Raw genomic sequence first — 22,772 nt, 5'->3', positions numbered from 1 at the left:
TTCCCAACATAGCATACTCCAATTGTTTAGAAAACTTTATTGTTGGAAAAATTTTCCTATCAGGTTTAAATTTTCCTGTACAACTTCTATCTTACATTACTCTTGGTTCTATCCTTTGGAGTGAAAGAAAATAAGTCTAATCTTTTATATGATGGCTCTTTAAATTCTTGAAAAACACTATCATAGGGAGCAGCTAAGTGGCTCAGTGGATTGAGAGCCACGCCCAGAGACAGGAGGTCTTAGGTTCAAATCTAGACTCAGATTCTTCCTCAATACACAGTATCAATTCTATCACATAACCCATGAATCTTCTCTTCTCCAGGGCAAACATGCCAGGTTCTTTCAACTGACATGGATTCTATTCTAGGACTTTCATCATCCTAGCCTCTGAACATTCCTTACCCTTTCTTTTTTAAAACCATTACCTTCTGTCTTAGAATTAATACTATGTATTGGTTCCAAGGCAGATGAGTGATAAAGACTAGGCAATGGGGGTTAAGTGACTTGTCCAGGTTCACACAGCTAGAAAGTCTTTAAGGCCACATTTGAACCCAGGAATTCCCATCTCTAGGCATGGATCTCAATCCACTGAACCATCTAGCTTGCTTCCTACCTCCTTACCTTTTCAATATCATTTTTAGTGTATGTGCTTATAAATGAACAATATACTCAAGATGAGATCTGATGAGGGTAGAGTAGTAAGGGATTATCACTCCCGTATTCCTGGAAGTCATGGCTCTCTTAACCCAGCCCAAAAGTGCATTAAGTTTTTTAGGTGCCACATGACACTGTTGACTGAAACTGAGCTTTCAGTTAACTAAAACCCTCATACTTTTCAGAACTGTTATCTAACTATTCATCCCCTCTTCTCCCGTCTATCATCTCTCTAATCTTTTACTAATGAAGAACTTGCCTGGTTTCCAGTTTCTTTGCCAAGGGCTTCAAATACCAGTTGACTCTGGACCTATTATTAGACTTCCGATACACATTTGGGTTACAAAATTTCAACTGGGCCTTTGCAGCAGCAAGGCAATTACTTCTGTACATTTCTTCTTAAAACACAAATTGGTTGGTGACTTCCTTGTGTATGTACATTTATCTCTTCAGACAAGTCCTCTTTTTCTTCCACAATGGAATTATTTCCTTTTGTGTCTTTTAAATTTCATTCTTGAGCATCTCTTGAATCTCCTGGGATGACGTCCCCTGCAGCTTTGCAGTCAATTAGATTCTACCTAAATTTTCTCTGAAACTTTGGAAATCTGCTTTCCCCAAAATTTAGGGTATGTGATTGATTAGGCTCTTATTTTATCTTTCTCTTTAACAGAAATTATATGAGAGAATGATCTCTGCTTCCTGGAGTTCTCATAATTTCAATCCAGCAAATAGTTCCTCTCTTTTGGTGAGAATCAGATCCAGAATGGAATTTATCCTTATCGTTAGGGTGAATCTAGAAATTATTAGCTTCTTTGCTTTTGGTGAAAGACAGAGCTCCAGAAGATAGATATTTAGATAATTTAAATTCCCCATCACTATTAAATCATGCCTCAGTGCCAATGATTTGCTTCCCAATCCTCATTTATTTTCTCTCTCTGTCCACATGGTTTGTATTGTATTACAATGACAAAATCACTTCTGTTTCTACCACCATTGACTTTTATCAAATTACTCCCATTATACTGAGTTATGTTCTTGAAGCTTTACCTTCACTAAAGGATATGCCAAGCTTCCACTGTCTTGTTCCTATCCATAACTACCACCATGTTTCCTTTCTCTTTGGTTCCTAGATACTCTCACTTAAATTCCTTATACCTTCTTAGTATAAAACTCTTTCCACTCCCATTACCTAACTTATTTCTTTTGAATAAGATATACCAATCTAGAGCCATGGTTCAGACATACATTTCATCCCAGTAAGTGACAGTGATAATTGTAAGGTCAAATTTGCCACCTTGCATAACAATCTCTATTTCCTTCTGTTTCAATCATGTAGTTTTACAATCTTTGATGTCTTCTTTGCTCTCCTTCCATCATATTCTTATTCAGTCAGGTGCCAAGACTTATCTCTTCTTCTTTTACAACATATCTTGTCTTTCTGTCTATTCACAGTTTCTATCTTTTTCTTGTCCTTACTATACCTTGTCTAGTTTACTTGCCTAACTAATTAAGATAACTTCCTAATTTGTCTCCCTGCTTCAAGTTTACTTCAAGTTTATTGCTTTTCTAATCCATTTCCTGCATAGTTATCAAGGAGATATCTTCTTCTCTAGTTCTTATCCTAATGCCTGAACTACTGGCATCATAGAGAGGCAACTTGTTCAGCATTCTATAAAAACTGAATCCTTTCCTACTTGGGGGCTTGGTTGTCCCAGCTCTCTAGGTCCTTTTGGGAATAGAACCCATTATTCTTGAATTTTTATAGCATGCCCATGATCATCATGAGCTAAGACTTAGACCTGAGATCTTCTGCCTCTAGACAAAACTAGACTTAAAAAAAATAAAACCCTTACCTTCCATTTTAGAATATTTTGTATTGCTTCCAAGGCAGATGATCAGAAAGGACTAGATTTGAACCCAGTACCTCCCATCTCTGGGCCTAGCTCTCAATCCATTGAGCCACCTAGCTGCTCCCCAAGTCAGGGTTTTCTTTTCATTAAAAGGTAGTAGAGACCTTGGGGGATCATCTAGCTCCTCTCCAAAATTTTGTAGAAGGGGAAACAGCCCCAGAAAGAAGTGAATTGATAAATGGGTAACCAAGATTTGAGTGCAAATCAAGAACTTTTCTCCCACAAACCTATCTCCTGGTTCAGGAAAAAGGAATCTTACAAGACGCACTGTGGAGAAGGGAAGAATGTAGCATTTCTTTCATTCTTCTCTAACACCTGGAATTTCTATAAGCCCTAATTACTAATCGAGGCAATCCACTATCATAGTAAAACAGAGTTTCTAGGCACTTTTGGGGTCTTTGTAATCCAAGAAATCCACAGGGCTGAAGTCTAGGCCTCGAGCCCCCAAGCTCTGACCTGGCAGGGAAGGTATGAACTGGGCCTGAACTTTAAGTATGAAACCTGATCATATCTAGATATCTCCAGACCCTTCCAGGATGGACTCTGGCACATATACAGTTCAATTTCCCTACCCACTTCCCACTTTTCTGGAAATGGTAATCGAATCAATTTGGCCATTCCTAGAAAGGAAGAATCAATCAAATGCCAATAACTCCATTCACCAGCCCAGTGACTTCCAGTCCAAAACAATTTTCCTCCCTTGGCCCCATGTCCTTTGAGCTTACTATCTTTCCCTATTAGGATGTAAGTTCCTTAAGGATAGGGATTTCATTGCTTTTTGTATTTGTATCCATAGTGCCTGGCATATTCCAAGTACTTAATACTTTTTCATTTAAAATAGTTCTTGTCTACTTCTTTAGACTTATTCACATTTCTCCCTTTCAGCTGAACTAGCCTACTTGCATATATAACATTCCATCTCTTTTTTTGAACTTTTGAAAACATAACTTCTGTCAGGTTTATTCTCCCTCCTCACCTCTGCCTATTAGCATCTCTAGCTTTCTTCAAAACAGGTCGGGTATCACCACCCTGACAAGGTGATCTCACTGATTGTTTGTTCTCTCTCTCTCTCTTGAAATTACTTTATACTGATTTACACAAATTTTGTCCTATGGAAGAGAGGTCATGTCGAAGACTTTACAAGTTCTGATATACTCTGAAGAGATTGGTCAGTAAGAGAAGGATAAGAGAGAAATTATACTACTTAAAAAATGTTTTTAACCATCTATATTACTGCCAGAGCAACTTAGAACCTTTTAGGGGGGTCTGGAGTTGAAATTTCCCTTTTCCTCCAAACTCCATACTTCCTTTGTATCTGCCTCAGGGTAGTTTTAGGCCCCAGTATGTGTCCTAGATTCCTGCCCAGACCCACTCCCTTCCCTCTCTACCTTAGGCTTAGATTGATTCCACAAAGGGGCCAAAAAGCAGTTGCCAGGCAACAAATGACTTATAGTTGGAGTTGGATTTGTATACAGCAGTTACTTGTTATGAGTTGGCATGAAGCCATGGTAAAGGCAGCATTGGAGGGGCAGCTAAGGTCATTCTCTCCCTAGACTGCCTCTAATTTTGAAGTCACCCTTCTGCACCTTTTAACACTGGGGTATCTACACAACAGCCCTAATGGGAATAAACCTACCAGCTGACGATAACTTGAGGCCTGGCTTTCATTAGCAGTGAATTTAAGAGACTTAAAAACACAACTAAAATATCATCATCCACTACCTTTTCTAACCTACACCTAGCAGATGCCTATGACCAGATTTAACCTATTCAGGTAAGGAAGCTTCTTGGTTAAGCCCTAGGCTGGGAAATTCTCTGGCCTTACAATGAATTGCTGGTTTTGAATAGTATCAAAATCCTAGAACTCATCTTGAATAGAATCTATATATTAGTGGAAGAGGAGTCACAAAGTTCTGGGTTTAAATCCTGTCTCAGATCTCTATTTGCTGTGTGCCTCCTGTATCTCGTTGCAGCTTAGGAATGCTTGTAAAACCAGTAGTTTGGTAGAAGGAAACTTGGAGTTCACAAGACAGTGGAGGAAGCTGGCTTTCCTGAAGAGGAGACACTTATATGAAGGGCAGTGAGGAAGGAGGGTAGAAACAGGTCTGGTCTGCAAGATGGAGTTGAGCACCTGGCTGGGGCCCTGGATGGAATGGAGAATCCTAAACCTGTGAAGCCTAGTTGGTTTTTATATGCTTCTTTTCTGGGTCAAGCAAGACCAGGCAATGGGGGAAGGGAGGAAGGAGTCCTGATCTGCAGACTGGTGCTGACTCATGTGTGCTAGCAGGGGTGGGAAGGGGGAAGGGAAGACTCTACGGTATTTAGTATGTAGTTAATACTCAAACTCCCCTGAAGGAATGAGGCTTTGGGTCATTATTGTTTGTCTCATTTTGACAGGGCACCTCTGAGGTTTTGAGCTTCCTTGAAGTCTTCTTTATTTAGTAGGACGGGGGTAGGGTACTGGAACCATTTCACCTATCCAAGCCACTTAAATCCTCTGAGTCTCAGTTTCCTCCTTTGTAACCTGGGATTAATAATAGCATCTCCTTCACAGAGGGCTGTTATGATGATCAAATGAGACAATGTATTTGAGGCACTTTGCAAACCTTAAAGAGCAATATAAACGTAAGCCATTAGAACTACAGATCTAACTCAAGCGTTGGAATCAATATCATGAATTGAGAGAACTATGGAAGCTCTCAGAGGAAAGGGTCACATATTTAATTCTAAGCCAAGGCAGAGCTGAGAAAGGGGGCTGACTGCTGGAGTAATGCCAAGAGAGTGTGCCAAGGAATCTTGCTCTCTTGCCAGAATGGTCTTTGGCTTAGGATCACAGAGATAAGCCAGAGAAAAGCATGGTGGAGACAGCTGATGATGTTTCTTAGAACACTTATACCAGTATAGGGAAGAGAAGTGAGAGACAGGAGGCTGGCATGAATGTTGCCTGAAGAGGGCTGCCTGAAAAGGAGCCCAATCTTTATTAAATTTATTGGCAAGGAAGTTAGGGCAGAGAATTTCAAAGGAACAAAGAAGAAGCCAGTAAACTAGATCTTGGGGAAACTTTATAACTGAAAAACGAGCTTCCTGTAAAGAAATTGAAGGGCAGAACCTAGCATCATACAATTATAGAATTTTGGAATTAAAGAAGATCTTAGAAATTATGTAGTTCAACTCTCTCCTCCCTCCTTTATGATATGGATATTGAAGCCCAGGGAAGATAAATAAATTGCCTAGATCAAGAAAGTAAAAATAAAGTTTAGTTAGTGGGTCAATACTAAGAGGAGATCCATTAAGACAACTGATTGTCTTAATCAAGACAATTGATGGATCTAGGTAAAGTAAAAGAGATACAATAAAAGGGGTTTGAGCTGGACAAAGGATAACTCTCCTATTTATTCAGTTCCTATTGGGAAAGGATCTAAGATAAAGCTGCTTTCCTTTGTTTCTGATTTATTTGTTGGCTTATTTTTTTCTTTTCTGGAATGATTTTCATTTCTCATTTCTACTTGTTTCTCATATTATAGGAATTGTATACTGCTGATAAGAAATTTGAAAAGGTTCCCACATTTCTTGACATTCTGTACTTTCTTTTTTGTTGGAACACCCAAAAGTGATCTACAGGAGATGGCTCACCGCCAGCACAGGTGTTAAAGTATACTTGAGACCAAAGCCAGAGTTTGGAGCCTTAGCTATACAATGCAAAACAACTGCAGTATGCCCAACTATACCAAGTCAAGGCCAGCCTTGGTAAATTGTAGAGAAACTGCCTGAATATTTTTTTCTGAAGAGACAGGATCATGGGATCAGTATCCAAGAAGTGAAGGGGAAATCATGTCACTGAAGAAGAAGTAGCTCTACCCAGTGGTCTGTATCTACTTATTTTCTTTTCTCATTACCCACTCTCTCTAGAATCTTCTTTAATTGGTTTATGCTCCCACCTTCTCTACTGAAACTGCTCTCTCATTCACTTCTGACCTCTTTTTTTTTTTTTTTTTAAATCAAATCCAACCTTCTCTTATAATTTTCTTTTTGGACACTACTGACCCTGTCCTTGAAAATTTCTTCTGGTTTCTTTGTTATTACATTAGTTGTTGTTTTTTTTCAACCTTAGGAGAGATCGTTTCCTCCTCCAATTCTCTAACTTTGAGTTTTCCCTAAGGGTTAGCCCTCAGACTTCAGATCTCTTTTCATACACTCTCAATAGTAGATGTAGGCACACTTGGAAAGCTCATCTATTCTCATAGCTTCAACTATGACCTATATCCTAGAGTATAAGATTCATATCCTAGCTTCTGTCCCCTTATCAAAGCCTCAGTCTTATCTATACCTTTAATAAAATAGAACATAGCCAGAAAAGGGTAGCCAAAATGAAGAGTTTGGAAACTGTCATATATAGCTAGCCTAGAAAAAGAAAGACTTAGGAGGGATAGGATAGCTACTATGTGCCAGGTTCTATGCTAAGCATTGTACAAATTATCTATGACCCTTACACAATCCCAGAAAGCAAGTGCTTTTCTTATCCTCATTTTACAGTTGAGAAAGCTGAGGCAGATGAGGTTAAATGATTTGCCCCGGGTCTCACAGATAGTACGTGTCTTAGGCTGGATTTGAATACAGATCTTCCTGTCTCCAGAACCAGTGATCTATCCAATGTACCATCTTGCTGCCTGAGGAAGAACAATTCAGCTTAGGAAGGAACTTTCTGAGAAAGATATGGTATTAGTATTACTATTAATAATATATATATATTTTTTATCCTGGGACTCCATTCTAGGAGCATAGGGCCACAACCAGTAGGCAATGGGTCACTCAGGGTCACCCAGCTGGGAAGTGTCTGAGCCCGGATTTGAACCTAGGACCTTTCGTCTCTAGGCCTGGCTCTCAATCCACTGAGCTAGCCCAGCTGCCCCTACTTTAGGTTGCAGTTTCTTTAGCAGATGTAGTTTTTACAGGGTGGGGTTGCTAGCCCCACGCCCAACCCTCCTCCTTTTTCATCCGGGCTGGGGACCGTCCTTAGCCCAGGAGTGGTAAGGGTGGGCGATAGGGGTCAAGTGACTTGCCCAAGGTCACACAGCTGGAAGTGTCCGAGGCCGGACTTGAACCTAGGACCTCCAGTCTCTAGGCCTGGCTCTCAATCCACTGAGCCACCCAGCTGCCCCATTTTAATAATATTACTAATAATATATTATTAGCATTTTAGATTGCAAAGTACTTTATATATATTATCTCATTCTGTCTTAATAACCAATCTGAGGGATTGGTGCTATTATACAAATTTTGCAAATGAGGAAACTGAGACTTGACTTCCCCATTGTTGCACAGCTATTAAGTGTCTGAGGAAGGGATCCAACTTAGGTCTCTGACTTTAAGAGGGCAATGCTCCTTCCATTATGCCATTTGCATAAACTCTAGCAAGTTTAGGATTGCAAGTTTGAAGACAATGGAAGAAATCTATATAATGGAAAAGGGACTGTATAATTGGTGAATGAGTTTTGCAAAAGTGTGATTTTTTTCCAGTGGTGGCTGAGATATACTTGGATCTTTGTATACTATATGGAGAACAAGAGGGAGGTCCTCATGCTTGGCACACTCACCATTATTGATCTGTCTGGTCTTTGTAGACTTGACTAGCCTCTTTGAGCCACTAGATCAGATTGTTCTGGATCCTACACACTGCCTCAAATAAGAATTGTAGGAGTTGGTGAAGGGTTTTACATAGTGGAGCTCTTGGTGTAGAAGGGCTTTTACTGGGACTAAAGCATGAAAACAATTGTTATAGGCATATAAGGCTCAGGAAGGGGAGTCAATTCTCTTGAAAACACTAAAGAAGCTTTTGACTATAGGTCTGTCCTCTCCATCAGGAGGTCAGCTCAGAGATGAAATAGAGGAAGATTATAATCCAATTCCTAAAAGAGTCAAGCAGTGACTCTCTCCAAGAATTCCTTTTTACACGACAATTTGGGAATTTCCCCCCTTACTGTTAGCGTAAACTGTTCACTGCATTTTAAGAGCATTTTGGAGTTTGCAAAAATATAAGAAGGGATTCCAGGAGAGAGTCACAGCGAATAAGTACTAGAGCCAGGATTTAAGCCCAGGCAAGCAGTTGAGGAATGATTCATCCGTATAAGGACACAGGAAAGTGTGTGGGGACCAGGAAAGATGTAAAATATTCAGGTCTCAGGGGTGTCTGTTACCCCTAAACATGTTGGGTGTGGTCTAGTCAAGAAGAAGTAAAATACAGAAATATCTTCTGGTTAGGCAACCGTGAAGTTGTTGAGTGAACGTCTAAACACATTATTGACAAAGTCTTAAAAAGGAATCAAGACATGGCACAATCTAAAAGCTATCAATTCATATTAAAAAGGTCTATGTCTAATCCAGAATATAGTTTTTCTTTTTGTCTCTTTTACATCTTCCAACTGGAATGCAGGCTCCTCATATATCCAGTTTCAGTATAATTTAGTGTGAAAAGCTTTGTTCTTGAAGCCCTTGGTATAACTCCATGTAACAACATTTACCATATAGCCTGGGTTGTCACATGTTATCTGAACCTTGGTTTCTTCATCTATAAAATGGAGATAGCATTACCTGCACTACCTACCTTGCAGAGCTTTGTAAACTTTAAAAAACTGCATAACCTTTATTATTATTTTGATTATAAGTCACTGGTCCCTTTATAGGTACCTAAAAAATCACTGGCATGAGGGGGTGCAGAAACTTATTTTTAATGATATATTATATGAGTTCTCCACTTTTTTTAAAAAATTCTTACCTTCCATCTTAGAATCAATACCAAGTATTGGTTCCAAGGCAGAAGAGCGGTAAGGGCTAGGCATCAGGATTAAGTGGATTGCCCAGCGTCACACAGCTAGGAAGTGTCTGAGGCAAGATCTAATCCCAGAACATCCTACCTATCTCTATGTTTGGCTCTCAATCCACTGAGCCATCTAACTGCCCCCTCCACTTTTCTTTTTGAGAGAGAGAGAAACAGAGAGAGGAAAAAAAGAGAGAAAAGAGAGAGCCCTTTATTATGGGAGAAGAGAGGAGGGCAGACCCAGATCCTAATTCTGTCATTAGAAATTTAATACTGTAATTAGGGAAATAAAACCACAAATGACACTATAAGACAATGAACAACTGTTCTAAGAACTAAGAACTGTCTAAGGAGCTACTGGAACCATATCTATAAAATTCCATCATTTCTGTGTTTGCAAAATCAAGAGGCATGGTTCTCTTGCAAAATCTCCAATATTTTTCTAATGATGGCTCCCCCCCTGGCTCTCATAACTGAGTCTTTTGCCTTATCTTGTTGGAAACCAGGACTTCATGCCATTTCATGGGGTTTCTTTACCCCAGTCTTACGGTCTGACCATCTGCATGCCCACCAGAAACTTGGACTAGATATAATAGGTAGGGTTTTGTTGGGTTTTTTTTTTTTTTTGCCAGGAATCAGGCTTCCATGACTCTTCTTACAGCCTCCTTGACATGTCTCTGGTATCCTCTCTCCCTCTATCCCACCCTTTTCCAGTACCACTTCATGTATTATATTCTATTGTAAAATGAAATTCTTTATTCCTCTTCTCTAATTTAATGGGGGACCTGGAGGTCCTCTTACCATAGAGATGTGTAGGGATAACCAGCCCACAGTGAAAGGAAGTAGAAACCAAAGAGACAGGAAGTGAGGTAGAAAAGGGGGATAAAAGGGGCCAGGGTCGGTTGTGGGGGGTGTGTGGTCAGTTGCTGACAGTTAGATGCTGGCAGTTGCGGGCTGGGAGTGTGTTGGGCTGGTGGTTGGTGTTTAGTTGCTGGAATAAAAGGGGAGCCTGAGCTTACTGAGAGGGCTTTTTGCCTTTAGCCTTTAGAGGGTTTTGGGGTTTTTGGCTTTTGGTTTGGGCTGTTGGGTTTTTTCTTTCTTGAACTTTCTGGGAGGTGGTTGATCTTCATTGACAGACCTAATTGGGGTTGGATTAAACATTGGGTTGGTTTTCATTGGGTGGATTGGGTTGGAACTTTGTGGGTGGTTGTTATTAGTGGTAGTTATAGGCGGTTATAGGTAGATATAAGCAGTTTAGATAGTAATTATAGGCAGCTATAGATAGTTATAGGGTAGCTAGTTAAGTATTTGGCAATTTCTTTCTTTACCTCTTTCCTATATTTCCCTCCTTTACTATATTCATTTATTATATTCTTTTACTATCTGTATTTTAATTAAACTAAATTGTTAATTTTTAAAAGCTGCTAGAAGTTTTCTTTTCTCTGGCTTAAAGGGATAATATTAATTTACATCTTTACCATATTCTCATTAAAACTCAAGTTACTAAAAGCTGCTCTTTTATTTCTGTCAAACCCCTATTTTAACTCTTACACTCCTATTAGCATGTAAGTTCCTTAAAGGCAAGGAATGTCTTTTTTGCTTGGTTTTGCATCTGCAGTGCTTTTGCAGTGATGTACATTTTTGTTGTTGTTCAGTTGTTTTCAGTCGTGTCAACTCTTTGTGATCATACTTAGGGTCATTTAGAGAAGTTTGTTATTTCTTTCTCCTGATTATTTTATAGGTGAGGAAACTGAAGCAAACAGGGTTAAGAAATTTGCTCAGGATCACAAAGCTATTAAGTGTCTGAGTCCAGATTTGAACTCAGGAAGATGAGGCTTCCTGACTCCAGGGCTGACCCTCTATCTAAGCCACCTAGCTATAAGGGCTTAAAACATGTTTTTTATCTATCTACAATCAACACATGTCAGCTTGAGTTTCCTGTGCTTAGCAAGCAGAATAAAATGTCAGAAAGCAAATAATAACAGCTCTAGGATCAGAGGTTACTTTAAGTATCATCTATTCCTTTAGTGGCCCTTCTTGCTTATTCTCTTTCCTTTCCTAAACTATGGACTTTGCCCAACTCTTTCCTTCTTTAGCTTTCTTGGACTTGATCTTTTGTCTGAAATGCAGAAATGCCTCCTTATCCGTCTAGTTCTATCTGCTCTTCTGGCACTTGATTCAGTTTGCCTGACTCCTGGCATCTGCCAGATCTTATCTATTTTGCTAGACTCCTTGTTCTGATTTCTTCCCCTGTCCAGTCCAGTTAATACAAAATGGAGGTCAGCCATTTACAGGAAGCTTCCCAGAAATAACTTATTTTACACTGTGATTTGGAGATAACTTCCTGATAATTATGTTGCCAGGAAGCAACCACCCTAAAATGTAACTAATGAAAGATAAGTTGTGTCATGAGATTTTTAATGGCAAAATCATCTGGTGTCTAGTAAAGAATATTAAAAAAAAGAGAGCTGGGACCTCTCTTGGAGCCTCTAAACTTGCATTTCCAAATACCTTTCAGATACCACGGGCTAGATGACCAGCAGACACCTTAAATTCAACATGTCTAAACTCATTAACTTTTCTCCCACACTCTCCTGTCAGAGAACTGGTTTACCCTTAATCAATAGAGAGGAGAAAATTAAAATTAAATTTACCCATTAAAGCAGAGGTATCATCTAAAACATTAGAAAAAAGTTGAAAAGACAGATGAAAAAATCAGAATACATATGGCTTCCATGATACTTTATATCTGTATCTATTTATATTTGAACTCTTACTTTCAGTCTTAGAAACAACTCTGTACATTAGTTTGAAGGCAGAAGAACAGTAAGGGCTATGCAATAGTGGTTAAGTGGCTTGCTCAGGATCACACAGTTATTAACTGAGATCAGATTTGAACCTAGGACATCCCATCTCTAGGCCTGGTTCTCAATCAACTAAGCACTACCAGCCTCTTCCATAATACTTTCAAATCTGTAGTAGTTATGATTCAGCATCCTCTAATATTTCTGGTTGTTCTATTGCATAAAAGTTATTATCTTATTCTCTTTAATTCAATTCAAAGGGTCATGATCATGCTTCCATTGCAGGTAGTGACTAAGAAGAGAAACTATTAATCATAGCAATACTATCAAAGTGCCTATTATAGAGGCTAGAGCTCATATTCTGGAATTTATTTCTGGATAACCATATGCTTTTAAAAGTCCTTGGTGTTATCTCATACTTGCTGGGGTTGGTCTTTTCCAACACTGTAAAGACAGACAAAACTTGGGGGCTTGTACTTACTGATTGCTTTATGTCAGCTCAGAACTGTATACCCTACACTATGGTCAGAAGGTCCCCTTAATTACATTTAATTCAGCTTGTGTTTTTCAAAGTGCTTCTTATATCTGTAGAAAACAATCATTTTCCTAATGCCACAGAAGAGGAAGCTGAGAGAAAAACCTAAATATAAAGCATATAGTAGAGAGAGAACTCTAATTTTCTGATTCTTTGATATAGTGAATGAGCTCAGTTCTTTGGGATCGGGAGAGTTCTCTAGAAATGGTAATAACTGGCTCCTGATTGGTGAGTGCCCCACAAAGCCACCTATATATATCCTGGCCTTCTCCACACTTTACTATCCAGCTACTTTGTTGTCACATACATAACCTGCCTCTTCTCTCCACCACCTCCTTTCCAGTTCTGAAACCATAACCAAGTCAGTACTGCCACTGGTACGACAAAAGTGGGTACCAATCAACTCCCTTATGGCTTTATTTATGTAACTTTCCAAATCAAAATATGTCCTTTTCCTGTCATATATACTGTCCCTTTTATTAGAATATAAGCTCTCTGAGAATAGAGACTATTGTTGCTTTTTTTATGTTTATTCCTAGCACTTAGCACAGATCTTAGGACATAGTGAATATTTAATAGATGAGTTTTAATTAATTAATTCATTTATTCCACTAGAAGTAGTTTTCACCAGTCTGGATATAGCCATACTCAGCTGGAAATAAAAAGATATAACAGTGTGTTTGTTGCTTTCCAATTCTAGGATGACAAAGTCAGTAGCGAATGAACTAAATATAAAGTTATTTAATTTCTTGCCCATTATAGATTGTCTCTAGGCTGGTGGAGAAAACAAAGTAGTAGGGATGGTCAGTCTCTTGGACATGTATCATTCCCATTTGTTCTACAGAAAAATTTCTTAAAATAAATGTTCTGTTAAAATCGACAAACATGATATTATATGCAGCTCTGAGAAAGTCTTCATGTTAAGATGCAGGTCTTAATGTCCTACTGGCAGGGAAAGTCTGGCCTTCTGAGCCAATGTTCTTGGGGTCAAAGTAAGATGTAAGGGATTTAAAGCACATCATGCAATGGATTAAAGGGAGAGCTTGAGTATCTGAGGCTTGCAAATCAGCTGGGAGATGAAGATTGCAGATGGTACCTCTCACTTTGCTTCACTTGTTTGGTTTAATTATCTATAAACCTTTCTCTTTGATATTCTCTCTTCTTTTATTCTCTATCCTCTCCCAATTTTCACCCCTATTTGCTTCTTTCACTTTTTTCCTCCTTGACTAAGTCTTTTTCTCAATCCCTCTTTCTTTCTTACAACCTTGCCTGGCCAGAATATGGAACTGAAGTCTATTTTTAAAAGTCACTTATCTTTATTGAGTAGTTTTATGTTCCCAATTCTAAGAGATTTATATTTTCTTTTTTCCCTTCAGAAAATCAAGTTGCTTTTTACTCCTGTTTGGCTTCAAATGATTTTCTGTGGAGTCAATGCCTCTCAAGGAATCAAAGATCCCTTCTCTACTCCTATGCTACAATACTGCATTTCAGAAAAGCAAAATAACTCCCTCTGGAGTGAATCTCAAGTATAACACTAGTTGGAGGATTCTTAACAGGAAACTGGTTTGACAGCAGATTAAAAATTAGCTTTCATTAGGTAGCAAATTCTACTAGTGAAACTGGGTCAGTCAAAGAAATCTGATCAATTCTGTGAGTGACACAGGCAAATCCAAGGTTATGCAAAGTAATCATTTTTATACACATACTTGTCCTTAGAAAAAGTGTTCAGACTTAAGATTACCCCCTCCCTCCCTCCATCAAACCCTTGAAAACTTTTTCAAGCAGATATAAAGTCACTCTAGAGGCAAAGGAGCTGAGTATGTCTCATACAGTTATCTGGTGACCATAAGCTCAATCTAAAACCCAGATGATCATGCATAATTAAACACATATACACATACAAGACAAATGTGGACTTGTGAACATAAACAGAACAAGCTCAGCTTTCTAATAAGAACATGCTCTACTGGGTGAGGGCTGGAAAGCTTTAACTTTGAACTGTGAAAAGCTCTGGGAGATTTTTTTAGGCCACATCATAAGAACTTTGGAGAGAAACTAAGTCCTTTATGTAAATCCAATTTTACCCAGTTGGGTTATGAATGAGGAGCAGGAATGGGGTATGCCAACTGGAAGGGAGATGGATGATCATGCAAAAAGAGCAAGCATCACATGTAGCTTGCATTGACATCCACTTACTGCCTGCTTTTGTTCTTCTTCCTATAGGTGTTGGCCATGGAAAAAAGAGGCAGAGGAGAAAAGGAATAATTAATAGCAACTCTAAAAGGTAGCCTGTCCACATAAACATTCAGCAGAAGATACTGGAAGAATAAGTCATGTCAGAAAATGAAAGCTTTCCAAGAGCAACAGGAATTAGATCAAGCACTAGTTTTTCCTGCTTTACCAAATGAATCAATAACCATACCTTGAAGGGACTGTAGAGAACATTAGTTCAAATATTTCGATTTGCAGAGGAACAAAAGGCCTAGAAATATTCAGTTACTCACCCAATGTCATAAGGTTGGTTACTGGCAAAAACCAAGACTGAAACCTAGGTCTCTCTTCACAGCACGGTAATTTTGACATGACTATCTAAGTATTATTGCTGTTGTTCAGTTATTTCAGTCATGTCTGTCTCTTCATGACCTCACTGTGGCTTTTTTGGCAAATACTCTGGAATGGTTTGCCATTTCCTTCTTTGCCTCATTTTATACATAAAAGAAACTGAGGCAAACAGGGGTAGGTGACTTGTCCAGGGTCAGACAGCTAGTAAGTGCCTGAGGCTGGATTTGAACTCAGATCTTCCTGACTACAAGCCTGGCCCTCTATCCACTGTACCACTGCTGCCTTTAGTATGCTACCTCATTCACCACATCATCCTGTTCATTGCCATCCCTTTGCCTTAATTTATGTTGACTTTCCAACCTAAGTTTGACTGTCTACTCTTTTTTATTAATTCTCTACTTCCCTCAAGGCCCAATTGAAGATCTGTTCAGCTCCCCAGATAGTCTGACTGAATAAGTGTCTCAGCATTGCCAAGGATGGGATGTGCTGCTGTGCTAAAAGAGCCAACCCCATGCTGTAGGTGGAGCAACAGCATTCTGCACCCATGCAGTGGCAACTTACTTGAAAGAGAGTGTTAGTGAGTTGTTTACGGCACAGAGATATTAGACAGTTGGACAAGGGCTACACAGTACATGCCACCAGATACGACTGAACTCAGATTCTATTGATTTCAAGGCTTGAACTCTCATGGACTATGCCTAGGGTGCCCTTCTAATAAGAAGCTGAAATTCACATAATGGTTTCAAGATTTGTAAAGTTCTTCACAATTATTTTATTCTACAAAGAATCCTGTTTTAAAGAATTATTGGTACCATTTTGTGGCTGAAGTGACTGAGGCTCAGAGGACTAAGTGATTTGCTCAAGATCACACAATTAATAAAGGTGGGAATTGGACTTAAGTCTCTCTCTGGCTTCAAGTACAATACTCTTATCACTTGACCATGTGGCCTAGACAGGATAGGATAAACCATAGACTTGGAGGAAGTAATTTTCATTCTAAATGGAGAAATCCACAGCCTGGAAGCGAAATGGACTCAATCCAAAGAAGACTTGTTCTAAGATTTGCTCCCCGAGGTTTCTAGGTTTCCATAACTAACCACCCTATATAACGAAGGCTACAGGACACTGAATGCATAGCAATAACCTTAACTCAGAGGGACTTGGGCAAAGATGACATAAATAATTAGCTTATGATGAAAAGAATATAAATGAAAATTTGATGCCTCTTCTTTTCAACTTTTGGTTTCCCTGGCTCCATTTGAAGGAAAAATAAGGATCAGAGAGATGTTCTGCACTTGGCAAGGAGTGAGGTCTTTTCCTGAGACTGAAGAAGGGAATTTCCATACCATGAAAGGTTAAGAGAGATCTTTTAATTGGAAAATATTCTTTTTTCCATGCAACCACACCACACTGTGGGATAGTTAAATTCATTAGTTCCTCCAAAAAATGGGGCATAACGGCAGCCATCTAATCTATTTCCAAATAATGATATAATTTCCCAGACTATGTCAAGTTCAGCTCTCATCTATGGAGTGGGAATTGGACACAGTAGAATGAAATAATAGGCTGAAACAGCTTCTGGGAATAGAAGACCAGAATATTCTCCAAAGCAGTTCTTGGGCTCCTCCCTGTTTCCACCCTCAGAACTACTCTTGTTTGTATCCTAAATAACAAATACTGCTGGGTCAGCAGAAAATGGAAATAACATCAGCATACACCAATGTACCAAAAGTTGAACACTTGCCCTATTAGGTGAAATGATTACAATTTTTATGTTTAATGACAAACATGAAGCCATTACCTAAAGTTTGAAATGGGGGGTGTGTGTGTGTGTGTGTGTGTGTGTGTGTGTGTGTGTGTGTGTAGGTAGGGGAGGTGTTTAGGGACAGAACTTCCAGAATAAATGGATTAGTCTGATGGGAGATCTCAGCAATTTTTTCCCCAAGGAAACTGCAATTCAAACTCACAAAACCCACCCAGAATCCTTTCTGCCTCAGTATAGGCAGCAATATCCTTACCAGCTAAGAGGTTCTACTTAGAATTTCTTTGTTAGCAATTTGTTTTTAGGGTCAAAAAACACTCACTTAACCTTTCAATCCTCTCTATCTTTCCTCCCTTTCACACCAAACTCCAAGAAAAAGTAGATACACTTGTTGCCTTCACTTCCTCATCTTGATTTCATGTGCAACTACTTGAAATATGTCTTCTGACTTCATTACACAATTGAAACTATTTTCTCTCAAGTTACTAATGATCTCAATTGTCAAATGTGATGGCTTGACAATCATATCTGTGGATTTTTTTCAATATCCAAGGATATGTAGTTCATCTGGGCCAGAGGATTTGACTTAATCAGAGGCAGCTCTCTTTTCATCTCCTCACCCATTTTAGGTATCAATTTCCTATAAGTCTTTTTTGTTTTGCTATTTCCATTGAAAAAGTCCCTGTCCCTTAAGAGAAAAAAACAGAAAGAAATAAAATCAGAATTGAGCAGACTTGCCTTCTCTCAAATGGTTATCTTCATACTCATTCACCTCAAAAAAGGTCTTGTCTTTTCTTTGATTCTCCTTTTTCTCTCAAAAGAAGAAACAAATGCCTTTTTCTTGTTCTTTCTTAATAGGCTCAGCTCATTCTGAGCTTTAGCACCCTTGACACAATTTTATAGGATTGTAGCACATTCTATCTTCATTTTTTGGTTTTGCTTCCATATTCTGGACATTTCTTTTGAAAAATTTAAGAGTAGCCCTCTGTATCTATATTGGTCTCTTCAGACAAATCCTATTTTCCCCCCTCAATGAATTGTTTCTCCTTTTGTCTTCAGAATTTCATTCCTGAAGAGCTGTCATACCTCCAGGTCTGACTCCCCTTGAAACATTTTAGTCTTTGGAATACTGTTTTTACATTGAACTCCTTGAAATTTGCTTTCTTAAAGCCTGGAGTCCAGGTCAGATTCTTCTTGATTTTCTCTTCTTCCCTGTCACAAACTCTAGGAGGCAGTGATCACTTTTCCCTAAAAGTTCCCATCAATTCTACCCCTAATACCTAGTTTCCTCCTGCTAGTGAATTGAGATCCAACATAGAATTTTCCCTTGCTGGTTCCTCCATCTTTTGGAGGATGAAACTATCTTTAAGATTGGGGGTGGGGGGAGAAGTAGATGTAAAAAGACACACAGAGAGAGGCAGAGACAGAGAAAGAAAGAGACAGAGACAGAGAGGGAAAGAGGTGGGGAGAAAGAAGAAAAGAGGGAGAGAAAGCAAGATAAAAGAGGAGGGGGAGAGAGAGAAAGGGAGAGAGTGGGAGAGGGAAGGGGAAGAGAGAAGGGAGGAGAGAAAGGGAGAAGGGAAGGGGGGGGGGAAGAACACTCCAGCAGATATCTAGATAACTGAAGCTTCATATCATGCTTCTGTGCCAGGCTTGTGAACTGTTTCCCAAACTTCTTATCTAGTTCCTTTTTCAGTTCAGGCAACCTATAGTTTGCTTCAGTGATATCATCACCTGTTTTTTCCTTCTTTGATCTTTACCCATGTATTCTCTGTTATACTTCTTCCTTCTGGTTCCTCCATTTCCAGACTTTATACCTTTTTTTAAAAAATTTAATTATTTAGAATATTTTTCCATGGTTACATGATTCATGTTCTTTCCCTCTCCTCCTCCCACTCCCCTCCCATAGCCAATGAGCAATTCCACTGGGTTTTACATGTATCATTGATCAAGACCTATTTCCATATTATTAATATTTGCATTAGGGTGATCTTTTAGAGTCTACATTCCCAATCATATCTCCATCTACCCATGTGATCCAGCAGTTGTTTTTCTTTTGTGTTTATACTCCCACAGTTCTTTCTTTGGATTATACCTTCTTCTTCTTCTTCTTCTTCTTTTTTTAAACCCTTACCTTCTGTCTTGGAGCCAATCCTGTGTATTGGCTTCAAGGCAGAAGAGTGGAAAGGGTAGGCAATGGGGGTCAAGTGACTTGCCCAGGGTCACACAGCTTGGAAGTGTCTGTGGATTATACCTTCTTAATATACCACGCTTCCATTTCTTCTCGTACATATCCTGTTGTTTTTAGTAAGATGTACCCATTCCAAGCCATTGTTTAATCATGTGTTTCATCTCACCAAGTCTCAGTGATCCCTGTGAGGCCAAATTTGCCTTTGTGTATTAGGACTTGGGAGTTCCTCTTGCTTGTTGCCCAAACTTTGGGCATTTAGATACTTGAGTCAATGGATTTAAATACCTCATCCTTTCTTGGATTTTGTCTCTTGTGAATTTAGGTGTGACCCAGTTGCTATTCATCTTCCTTCTTTGTGCTATTCTCTATAGTATTTACTGTGAAGCATACACAGTCATCTCCCTTCTTCATTCTTTTTACTTTAAAGTCTTTTTGGGTTCAATTACAAGACACCTGACAAATACAGACATCAACCTTTGTTTAGTGCACTTCGTCTCTGGCTAGAAATATCTCCTTTTTATATTATAAATCATGATCCAAAAATACAAATCTTCTCAGACACCACCTTCTCAACCAGCTGTTCACTTCTCAAATTAACTTTTCTCTTCTGTATTCACCACCTTCAATGAACAAAGTGAAGAAAACAACCTAGGTTTTTAGAGTCTGTGGTTTCTTGTTCAAGTCTACAATACTTTTAAATTCCTTCTGGCAATGTCATTTCTGCCCCCTCAGATCACCAGAAGTGGGTAGTTGCCATCCATTTTAAGTTTTGGAAGTTCTTTATTATTTCTTGGATGCATGCCCAAGAAAGAAAAGAGGGGTTCTGTTCTCACTGGGTCAACAAATAACTGCCTGAGAGTCATTATTATCACTTTTAGCAAGCTTTTATTGAGTGTTTACTATGTTCCAGGTGTGCAAAGCACTGATGATCCAAGACAAAAAACGTGGTCCTTTGCCCTTAGAGAGGTTGAATTCTAATGGGAAAAAATAATATGCAAACAACTAGGTAAGATCTTCAACAGAGTGAATGGGAGGCAATCTATTACCAGTAAATGTGTCACAGGCAGAGGAAGGGGCCTCCATTTGAGCTGAGTCTTGAAGGAAGTCAGGGGGCAGAGGTGAGGAGGGAGAACATTCCAGGCAGGGGATCAAAACCAGGAAAAGGCATTGAGTCAAGAATTAGTGTTGTCACATGCAAGGAACAGTGTGTAGTATGTGGAGGGGAGTCAAGTGAATAAGACTGTAAAGGTAAGAAAGGGCCAGGCTGTGAAGGGCTTTAAAAGCCAAAAAAGATTTTATGTTGGACTCTGGAAGTAAAAGGGAGTCACGGGAGTGTATTGAGTAACATAGTTAAACTTGCGCTTTAGGAAGGTCAGGCTGACAGTTGGGTGGAAAATAGACTGGAGCAGAGAGAAACTGAGTCAGACTATTGCAATAGTCCAGGTGTGAGGTGATGAGGGGCTATATCAAGGTGGCAGTTGTGTGAGTGGAGAGAAGGGGTGTAAATGAAAGGTATTGTGAAGGTAGAAACTATAAGAATAGACTGGATTTATGGGGAATCATCAACTACCACAACTTTCTCTTCTTTTCTTGTCTTCCTTGTTGTATGATCTCTCACCTGATGGTTTATAGCATTCTCTCTTTTAAAATTTTATTTATTTATTTTAAAACCCTTACCTACCATCTTAGAATCAATGCTGTGTACTAGTTACAAGGCAGAAGAGTGGTAAGGTTTAGGCAATGGGAATTATGAGACTTGGCCAGTCACACTGCTAGGAAGTGTCTAAGGCCAAATTTGAATCTAGGACCTCGTTTCTAGACCTGGCTCTCTATCCATTAAGCCACTTACCTGCCCTGGTTTATATTCTTGGGAAGCAAGCAGTCCTTTCTTCCTCAGAGTACCCAGGTCTTTCCTGTTCAGGAAGAGCTGCCAATCATGATTTTAAGCTAATTAGACGGATACTTTTTTCATTTTCTCCTCTCTGTACCTCTTTTATTCTCTATCATCTTATCAAGGGCTAACTCTCCCTCCTCCAACTCAGAACTCCCTTTTCTCACTGTGACCGTCTGTTTACTTTGGAAAGCTTTGAGCTTCCTTTTAGTCTGTCCTTCTCCAGGACAGAGACCAGCCTGTACTCTGAACATAAATTAAAAGTCACTCCATCCTTCTTGAGCTTTCTGTAGTATCTAATATCTGCCACTTGCTATGTTAATTAATCATTCAAGCAAGCATTTCTCAAGTGCCTGTTATGCCAGTCTCTGACAATGCAAAGAAAAAAGTTCTATCATCCCCGTCCTTAAGGACTTTATGTTTTAATTAGGAAGCCAAGATGTATATATATAGAGAGGTATATACAAAATACACATGCAGAAGATAACAGGTAACCTTGGAGGAGGAGGAATCTATAGCTGGGGTACCAGGAAAGGCATCAAGTAGAAGGAAATCACGTCTTTAAGGAAGTCAAGAATTTAAACACATGGGAGGAAAAAGCCAAGGGTATTCCCTCTAGGAAACATTCTCCCCTCTGGGTTTTCATGATCCTGATCTTTTGTGTGTTTGGAATTCAGGGAGGTGCCATTTAAAAGTATCTTACAAACTTCCTGTGGACATGTGGGGACTTTGAGACTACATTCCCCGCGATCCAATGGGTTTCCGGTTTTTGGACGTGGGGACGTCTCTGACATCCCCAAATGTATAGGGCAGCTTAAATTCGGAGGGTGGTCTGGAGACGGCCTCTTGGTTACCTGAGTGGGCTGGCTGGCGTATGAGAGAGACAGGATGGGCACTGGCGGTAAATTTTAAAGATAGTCAGGCATGGGCATATATATTTTACCAACATGGCCATGGCAATTAAAATATTAATTTCTCTTATAATATCAGTCTTTATCATTTTTAATTGTAACACTTTCTGGGTCCTCTTACCTGTCTACCTGCTCCTTCTCAGTCTCTTTTTGATGAGTCACCATCATCCATATCCCATACCCTTACTATGGATGTAGTATCATCTCTATTCAGATGTCTCCCAATATAGTATGATAGTGGTTGGGACTCTGGGCCTGGAGTCAGGAAGACCTCAGTTCAGATCCAGTCTCAGAAAGTAGCTGTATGACCTTAGGCAAGTCATTTAACTTCTCTGCTTCAGTTTCCTCAATTGTAAAACAGAGATAGCAATAGCATTTACTTCCCAAGGTTGCTGTGAGGATCAAATGAAATATTTGTAAATTGCTTAGCACAGTGCCTGGCCCATAGTGGATGTTCTGTAACTGTGAGCTGCTATTATTAAATGGTAGCTACCATTGTTAAATCAACACATTTAGCCCTACACATCCACCTGATGATCTGCCCTGCATCATCAAATGCCCATTGAGTACTTCAAATTGTGGATGTCCCTCAGACATCTCAAACTCCACATCTCCAAAACTGAATTAATTATTTCCCCCCAAACCCTACTTCTCTTCTGAATTTCCTGCTTTCCCTCTTCCTTCCTTCCTTCCTTCCTTCCTTCCTTCCTTCCTTCCTTCCTCCCTCCCTCCCTCCCT

The 22,772-nt window shown here is 39.3% G+C and overlaps 1 protein-coding gene across 2 annotated transcripts in view; it reads right to left on the bottom strand.

Moving 5' to 3' along the window:
• DTNB (dystrobrevin beta) overlaps positions 1-22,772 on the bottom strand; it is a 332,957-nt gene that overhangs the window by 39,299 nt on the left and 270,886 nt on the right. The window contains exon 16 of one of the 2 annotated variants that reach the window (XM_044663758.1): positions 14,914-14,934. The exons of the other annotated variant lie outside the window; for it this stretch is intronic. Within the exon in view, the coding sequence (XP_044519693.1) occupies positions 14,914-14,934 (21 nt within the window). The remainder of the gene's footprint in view (positions 1-14,913; positions 14,935-22,772) is intronic. 2 annotated transcript variants of the gene reach the window in all.

The sequence above is a fragment of the Gracilinanus agilis genome, chromosome 2 (genome assembly GCF_016433145.1).
Source record: "Gracilinanus agilis isolate LMUSP501 chromosome 2, AgileGrace, whole genome shotgun sequence".
In the NCBI taxonomy this organism is placed as follows: domain Eukaryota; kingdom Metazoa; phylum Chordata; class Mammalia; order Didelphimorphia; family Didelphidae; genus Gracilinanus; species Gracilinanus agilis.
This window is presented reverse-complemented; position numbering and strand designations above follow the sequence as displayed.